This window comes from Amblyomma mixtum, chromosome 8, assembly GCF_055824585.1.
Source record: "Amblyomma mixtum isolate Tamu chromosome 8, ASM5582458v1, whole genome shotgun sequence".
NCBI lineage: Eukaryota > Metazoa > Arthropoda > Arachnida > Ixodida > Ixodidae > Amblyomma > Amblyomma mixtum.
The window spans coordinates 119,796,103-119,805,068 of record NC_143019.1 but is presented as its reverse complement, the minus strand read 5'-3'; the positions used below and the strand labels follow the sequence as shown (position 1 = coordinate 119,805,068).

The window sequence follows — 8,966 nt, the reverse complement described above, 5'->3', positions numbered from 1 at the left end:
AACACCTGTGGTTCTTGAACGTGCACTGACATCACAGAGTACACGGGCCTCTGGAATTTCCCCTTCATTGAAATTCAGCCGAATGAGGAAAATATTTAATGCTCGGACAGAGGAGTGCATATTGCAACCGCGGAAAACCCCCGTCGTTTTGCGCGGTTGGAATATGCACTTCATTGTCAACCACCAACTAGTCCGCCTTCGCCTCTTACATGCGCAGACAAAATCGTGGTCGGTTGTGTGGGATCCCATTCCAGGCACCTTTAGCATTTGCAGCCGCTCTTGCACATTGAACCTAGTATAAATAGGTTGCCAGTTTTGTGACAGTGCTTACGAGAGACTGTTTCTGCCAAGCTGCGGGGAAACCGCATGCTCTCTGTGTTTTTTTTTTTGCGTACTGAAAGTTTTGTTCCCACGGAACATGCAAATTGAGGTTGCACTGCGAAAGCGGTTACCAGTTGGTGTGTCTCATTTTCTCGACATCATAAGCACTGGTATTCCTGCTCAATGCTTTAACAAAAAAAATGCAAAAAAAAAGCTCCCAGACTTCTCGTTGTCCACTCCGACAAGGAAGCAGACGCTGTAGCTTCAGCGTTACTTCCACTTCACTTGCACAATACGCAACCACACGAACAGTACCTGGGTAACACGATATTGAGACCGAAATCCTACGTCTACAAGCAACTTTGTATTGACCAACAGATGCAAGGCGGAGTTTTTGTTTTTGAAATGGGATGCCAGCGCTTACCATTCGAGGGAAACTGCCAAGGGGAGCAATCTTCGTGCATTGCTCGTATGTACTGCTATAAAGCCAACCGCATTCTTAAAGCTATTTATATAATAAGATTACGCGTGCTTCGCGATAGGGTGGGAAAAACAAATAAGGAACCACACCAAAATAAAAGATGTTCTTGCGTACCCTCTTGCCAATAACACGCAAGTAGCAGCGACGACAGTCATGTTGACATAGAAGAGGCGAAGGCAGGGCGCAAAAAAGAGGGCCCTTTGAACTATCTGGTCTTAGGGCCTGGAAATTACATCAAGCGAATCCCTATTGGTGTGTACCGTGTAAAGAAATATGCATTCACTCAGATTCGCATATTTAATTCAGAGAATAAGATCGAAATCAATGCAGAAAATCAGACGAGAGATTAACCGATATAGGCCCATGGGATGGTGGGGCAGGGTGAACCGTGCAGCCGTGTGGGGATGCTTTATGTCCAGGTGACATGGAAGGCAGGAAAATGGCCATGGACCGGGAGAAGGTCACTGTGCCCACAGCCAACTCGAATCGTGGGTTCATATGCCAGTCTTCCCCGACGAGTGGCACGCGCACGGCACCCCTCATCCGTTCCTGCAAGAAGGAAACGTTACAGAAAGACTTAAAGCACTCAAGAAATCATAATATTGTATGTTTAATTGTCCGCAATATATATGGCTACTTTTAGGCAATATACAGTACGCCAATTAATTATTTTCTAGCGCCTGAGTTTTCTAACGCTCGCCGATGTTCAGAAACAAGGAGGTTTTTAGAAAGCCTCTAACCTATTTTGCCCGAATTTAGTGTTATGACGAGTGGCGAGGATTTTAATCGTAACCCAGATTCGCAATATTCTTGTCTTGTCCCGGTACGCCTCTATGCACAGTGTATGTGATTAATTATTTATGAACCTCGTACTATAAACTGAAGGCACAGGTATGGTGCCTGTCAGCATTCCAGTGGGCTCTCGGATATTGTCGCCATCATAGTATGCATAGAAAAACTCGCACCTGTAGGCCCTGTCGTTACCTTGTTGGAGCTCGTACAGAGCACTGTGCTCATGCCGCATTTACGAAATAAAGGTTAGTAAATGTTGGAATACTATGTCGTAAGGGCATGAAGACTTTTGAATCTATTTCCGCACTTGAGGATGCCTTTTCGCGCGCCACCTAGTTATCATAACGCCACTGACGATAACAATCTATTCTCCTCGTAAGAGAATAGATATTTGTTGTAGACTACAGCTCTCTTTTTTCATGAAGGAGAAATATATATCAAGTTGGTTTCCCGAAATAAACTTTTGCGCTCTTATTCTTTTCCAGCAGATATAAGCAGGCTCACAAAACATGCGAACTACCTTGTGACTAAGCCGTTGCTCGCTTGTGTCATTGCTCACAACTTTGCAGGGAGCAAAACAGACATCAAAGTCTTGTCCCGCTGCTAAATGTCCGCATAAAGAGTCATCCTGACGCCACTTCTCCTGCTCCTGTTTCGTATTTGATGAGCAACAGCGAGTATCAATCGGTATTCGCGCCAGGTTATTTGTATTAATATATTCAGCGCCGCGTCGTGTCTGCACTCCTGCCTGGCGGCCTGTCCCTGCACTGGTGTGTAACGTTATGAGACAGGCGGGGAAGAGAGCGGGTGAGGAAAAACCCGGAATAAACGATATTCCAGCTAAAAAACAATATTACAGCAAGGGCAGGCCTTTCAGCGTGAAGGGAAGATAACCGATACTTCCTTAGTGCAATGTAGGGGGTTTCGAGAGCAAGCAGCTTTATAACGGCGCCAGGAGAGAGTCAGTTGGGCGAATGCGATTAGCATGTTTAAAGGAAGAAAGCTATGCAGCTGGCATAGAGCCCGTTTAGTTGCAGGTTCATGCAAGGGACCTTTTTAGCGCAGTCAAGGTAGTGAGGCCGATGATGATAGTGATGTCTTTTCATCAGCAGTTATACTAGCAAAGGTTGCCGCGTTTAAGGCATCGCGTTACAGTAATGCACGTAGGGCATGAAAATGAAAAGTAATTTGGCATCACCCCGCAAACACGCATGATGATGATGAGGATGAATTGTTATGGCGCAAGGCCATCTGTGGCCAAAGAGTGCCATGTCAAAAGGTATTTCCCAAGCATTTCACCTTAAATAAGCCGAGCACCAGTCGCGGGGGAAGCTACACCCGGCTACACTGGGGATCGAACCCTGAACCTCCTGCATGCGAGGCGGACACTGAAACCACCAAGCCACCGCTGCGGTTGCACAAACGTGGGTCTACAATCTGACAGCGGCAAACTGACTGCTGCCTGGGTAATTACTATTCGGCAAATGAAAATGTGCCATATGTATTATCTGTTACGTTTCTGTGGTATTTGGACTTGGCAGTGGGCATTTATAAAAGAAAGCTACAAAGCTACCTGTCTCAGTATCAGAACGAAATGAGAGAAAAAGGCAGCATTACTTTCTGCCGTGTACCCAGAACACAATCTACTTCATTCCATCTCTATGGCATTAAAGACAGATAGTAGTGTCATAATGCTGAGAACTGAATCGAACAATTCCAAGGTCGTTGCGTAGGAAGCATTGCCAGAAATCTAGCAGCACAAATTCCGCGAGTACAGCGTTAAGCACGTCATAGTACAGGTATACCTCATGTCGCACAAGCCTTGAAAGAAAATCTGAAGTGGTAACCAGCCGTAGAGTGAAATTTGTGACATCTTAGCCTGCAGTTCCTGGAAGTTACAGAGATCCTTTGGCGCCAGCAACAGAAAGCCTCACCTCCAAAGGTAAGCTTCCTCTGAGAGTCTAATATTGAGAGAGATACAGAGAGGGGGGAAAGGCAGGGATGTTAACCAGACAGGATAACGGTTGGCTACCCTTCACAGGGGAAGGAAATGAGGAGATTAAAGATGGAAGAGAGAAGGAACGGGAAACAGTCACAATCTGTCAATCAAGGCAGTCTGTCTCAAAAAACAAAACAGTGTCTTGTAAGTCTTCATGGCAGTCGACTGTTGTGGCCATGGACCGAGGATCTTGGCCTCTATGAAAGGGCGAGAATCAAGACAGTCCAGAGCACAAAGGAGCTTATTTCTTTCGGTCACAAAGACGGGGCACTCACACAAGAGATGAGTGATTGTCTCTTCACAGGCGCAGTTTGTTCGAGAAGGGTAGCCGGTCATCGCGATTCTGAAAGCATACTTATTTGTGAAGGCAAAGCCCAGCGAGTTCCTGGCAACAATGTTGCAGCCACCCTCAAACGCCTGTGAACAAGTTCATATTCGTACGGCTCATCAAAAGGACAAATTATATACCTGCACTCCAGGGCCGACTTGAGAAACCAAAAGCGCACGAAATCAAGCGCCCTCGACGCAGTCTTGGGCCGTGGGCTGTGCAGCACTCCACGACTCGCTGAGCAGGAACGCGGCGCGAGTCTTGAGGCGCTGGAGGTGCAGGATCTGTGCGGGGTGTACGAACACCCTGCCGCCGTCAAAGGCTTCCAGGTCCGTGCGCGCTGACCTCGTGCAAGGGCTGCTGCAGGACGGGGTGGCTTCGTCATCGTTGCGTTGACGCTGCTAGAACGAGGAAGTAAATGAGATAGTTAGCTTTGACAGAACGGTGAAACATTCTCGGTCAGGGCAGTGACTTAGTGTATGTATTAAAACTTCGATCATGCGGCAGTATTGCTCTTACTGGTGAAGTATTTCTCGTGATTTAAAATGTAATGAACTGGCTTTCTGCGCAATCCCAAGATCCTGTCAATAACTTATGATCATCACCACCATCTTCTGTCTAACTACGTCCACTGCAGGACAAGTGATTCTCCGCGTCTCTGCCGCCTGCGGCAGCCTTATACGGAGCTTCGACATAATGTGCTTTTTTTTGCTGCGATGTTGAAATTAAAAGGTGCTGCAAGGTTGGAGTCACCGTTACGGTGATATAGAGGAACTTGAAGTAGCTCGATGCATGCAAGAATATAGAACAGCCTGTTTTCCGGACATTGCTGAACTTGCTGTTTCTTTGAATTCTGGAATGCAACAGACATTATGCACTACTGCACGGACGTATTCTCCAGAAGCAGGGACTCATGCTCTGTTGCATACGCCAGAAACATTTCCTGGAAAGAGAATTTCTTTTGAAATTCGTAGTTTCGTAAATACTGGACCAGAAAATCTGATATTCACAGGAATAGTTTTAGGTTCATGGAGGTTTACCGTCCCAAAGTGACTCAGGAACGCCGTAGTGAAGGGCTCCGGAAAGTTCGACCACCTAGCGTTCTTTAACGTGCACTGACATCGAGCAGTACACGGGCCTCTAGAAATTCGCGTCCATCGAAATTCGACCTACACGGCCGGGATTGAACCCGCGTCTTCCGGGTCAGCAGCCGAGTGCCATAACCAGTTAGCCACCGGTATCATTCTATAATTATTGGTTTTGTAGCTCGGTCATTACAGTTGTAGTGCACATTAGAAAAGAAGTAATTGGTGCCTACTACTGAGTTCGTTAGCTAAATTACAATAGCGAATTTTCTGACCGTCAGTTATAAGCCTTGTTGCTGCTCTATTTTTGCTCATGGCTGCATGGAATAGCAGTGTAATTTACTACAATTTAGAAAAAGTTCCACTGTGAGGCGGAGTGGGCATAGAATCGTTTCCCTCAAAAGCGATAAAGCGAAGCCGCGACTCAGGCTATGAGCAACGCTGTAGTGAGGGGTCCGGATAATTTGGACAGCCTAGGCTTCATTCACGTGCACTGACATCGTAGAGTACACGGGTCTCTAGCATTTCGCCTCCATCGAAATTCGAACCCAGCGGCCGATAACGAACCGCCGTATTTCGGTACAGCAGTCTGGCCTCATAACCACTCTGCCACTGCGGTATTTTTTTTCGACAAAAAAGAATATGCACTTTTTACAGCGAAAGTTTCACTATGGAACCTGGGGGCTTCAATCGCGAACCATTAAAATTTGAACTAAATGACCTTGACGTTGGAAAGCAAAGATCCATAACTGCCCTCTCGGAACAGAAGACACCTCAGTTGTAGGTGCTTTGAGCTACGTTGCGGTAGTGCCAGTTGTGTGCTGCATGCGTTGGCATTGAAAATGTTGTGGCAGAAACGCAGCACTCAACCTACAGGCCATCAGCGTTCAATGTGTTCATTGGCGTTGGCGCTGGCGTTGAAAACTTTAACACTACGATCATTTTAAGGAAAGTAAGTGCGCATCGCCGGCCACGTGGGTCAGTGGACGCCTGAATCACTGTAATAGGTACGAGGGGGGATGAGATTGTATGTGTATGTATGTATGTATGTATGTATGTATGTATGTATGTATGTATATATATATATATATATATATATATATATATATATATATATATATATATATATATATATATATATATATATATATATATATATATATATAATGTTTGGTTTGGTTTATTGGGGTTGAACGTCCCAAAGCGACTGAGGCTATGAGAGCCGCCGTAGTGAAGGGCTCCGGAAATTTCGACCACCTGGGGTTCTTTAACGTGCACTGACATCGCACAGCACACGGGCCTCTAGAATTTCGCCTTCAAGAAATTCAGCCGCCGCGATATATATATATATATATATATATATATATATATATATATATATATATAATGTGTGTGTGTGTGTGTGTGTTGTGCATGCGTTAGTGCTGACAATGTTGTGGCAGACACGATGCACTGCTGCAATAGGACGCAGCGTTCATTGGGTGAGCGAACTCTCGCGATCAGCCATTAAATGCCACCTGCCAAGGCCGCAGGGTGGGTGCGCTGGCTATACAGTGCCGGAACGCACTCAAGGTTAGAGACGCCACGGCGTTTATAATTGCCCGATACGCCATAGCTTTCGCTCTACAACCAGGTTCAGCTGTAGTTGAACCGCGCCATTTTTTTTTCGGTAGTCACAGCAAGCAAGCGTTAGGTTCATGTGCCACGTGGTTTTTCCGCTTTTACATCGGCTTCCACGTCAGCTTTCTATAGAAGATAGCCATCTACCCGCCGTGGTGGCTCAGTGGTTAAGACGCCCGACTACTCAGCCCGAGCAGCTGACCTCGAGCCTACCTCAACGCAATGGCCGGGTTTGGATGAAGGTGAAACGCACAAGGCTCCCGTGTGCTGTACGATGGCCATTGCAGAGGTTCAGGCGGTGGAAATTATTCCGGAGCCTTCCACTGCAGCCATCTTCCCCCTTTCTTAGTCTACAACCTTCATCTCTTGCGCGGTTGAGGCGTCCGCCCAGTAGAGAAACAGTTCTGTGTCTTTCCTTTCCGAAGCCGCAATTTTATAAAACTCCGCCCTATTCGACTCAACAAATTTGCTTGCATTGCTATGGTAAAGTGCGTTATTGATAAAACTTTTTAAGAAACTCTTGCCTCAAAATCATTTTTCGTCGGCGATCTCTACCATGTGATTTCGCACAATGTCTCTAGCATCCTTATTTCAGAGCACAAAAAATTCAGGTTTGATGAGTATTCGCTACTAATGTTTCTTACCTGCTCGCGTTCCTCCTCCGCGGAAATTTCCCGCCCGAACATAGAAGCCTCCGCTGTAGTTGCGACGCCGCGCTGGGACTCTTCGCGAGGCAAGCGCAGCAGAGCCGCTCGTATCTTGTGCTGTTGAACCGTGTCGCAGCAATTCAGGCGCTGGAAGCCACCAGGTCGTTCGAGTCGAGCGGCACCACCGATGACTCCTAGGTACAAACAACAGGTGGAGGTGGTGCTTTTGGATGTGCTCAGCACATTTTCAGCCATGATGGTGCTGGCGAAGTCGACCGTGCTGCCAGATCGTCTGACCGCGATCACAACCTTGTGCCCTGTTCACGAACCTAAGGAGACGATCGGATGTGGTAACGTTCTGCGGCTAAGGCAAGCTTGACTAGTCTGTCACTCTACTGATGCGTTCGGAGTGAGTGCCGTGAGCGCAGCGGGACGCGTTCTCTCACTGATGCGCAGCGGGACGCGTTCGGAACGCAGCATGTTGATTGGTTGGTTGGTATAAATAAAAATGACACATACAGACTACGGGGGGAGTGGCTAAGACACAGGTTGGAAAGAAGCGTTTAGAGGTAAAAAAAAAAGAAGACGCTTAAACTTCACCTTAAGGAGTGGAACGCGACAGCGTGTTGCAGCGATGCCATGGGAGTACACGGAACGCCATCGCCCGTTCAGCGCGACGCCTTGCCCGGTGGAAAGAGCTTTTAACGCAACGCATTTTAGAGCGCATTTTAGGAAAGGGAGGAAGGTGGGAGTGAAAGGAGATAGAGAGAGAGAAAGAGAGAGGTCTCGTAATGAAGGAAACGAAATTTGGTTTGGTTTGTTTATTGGGGTTTAACGTCCCAAAGCGACTGAGGCTATGAGAGACGCCGTAGTGAAGGGCTCCGGAAATTTCGACCACCTGGGGTTCTTTAACGTGCACTGACATCGCGCAGCACACGGGCCTTTTGGATTTGAGGGAAGTTGCAGTAACTGTCTCATACATCTCAGTGGGCAACCGCAGCCCCGATTATAGGTCACCGGTTCGAATTCCTGCGGCAAGCTGTCTTAACTAGTGAAAGAAGAGACATCTGGGCTAGTTCGTACACTGACATAATGAAGAAATAGCGCTAAAGATATTGATAATGTTAACAGATAATGAGGTTAGATATCCTGAACAGGGCATGTGTAGGGGTTGTCATGACATGGATTTTGGTTTTTGGTGATTGTGTGGCTTTGGTACGGCTTGGCTGGGATATATTCTGTATATTCTGTTTTCCTCAGCAAACATTAGTTGCGAGTCAGCGCTCGTTCTGTTTGCTCTTCGTTCTCGTCTTTAGTGTTGTTTATTATGTTAACTAGTGAGTTTATGCTGCTCGAAACGCTGAATGGTATTAAACCATCAGTTTAATCTACGAAGGCTCTTCGGCCGAACGAGCTGTATACGCTGGCTATAGTGCCTAGAATATACTGCCAGTATATTCTAGGCACTATAACGCTGGCACATAAACGACTTTGTGTGGTAGATTAAAAAGAGCGCCATAGAACTACACACATAAGAGGTCGCGCTCATGTTCTCAAACACAACGTATCGAATTACAACTTCCGCTGAGCATCGCGTTGACACGTGGTGGCTGTCATGCCATCTGTTGTTTTTTTTTAACCTTAACCCCAGAATAAGAGAGATGCGGGTTGTGAGGCATCAATCGGGAGCGTG

The 8,966-nt window shown here is 46.8% G+C and overlaps 1 protein-coding gene across 2 annotated transcripts; it reads right to left on the bottom strand.

Annotated features, from left to right (window-relative positions):
* Window positions 1-1,085: 1,085 nt before the first annotated feature.
* On the bottom strand, window positions 1,086-7,703 carry LOC149334094 (uncharacterized). 2 transcript variants are annotated; one of them, XM_089555014.1, is made up of 3 exons: window positions 7,271-7,703; window positions 4,062-4,319; window positions 1,086-1,351 (listed from the first exon to the last, which is right to left on the bottom strand). In XM_089555014.1, the coding sequence occupies exons 1-2, from the start codon at window positions 7,526-7,528 to the stop codon at window positions 4,104-4,106; spliced, it is 474 nt and encodes a 157-aa protein (XP_089411140.1). In that variant the 5' UTR covers window positions 7,529-7,703; the 3' UTR covers window positions 1,086-1,351; window positions 4,062-4,103. The 2 variants fall into 2 exon arrangements, with proteins under 2 accessions (XP_089411140.1, XP_089411139.1); XM_089555013.1 differs by having other exon boundaries at window positions 4,062-4,322; window positions 7,271-7,702.
* Window positions 7,704-8,966: the final 1,263 nt, after the last annotated feature.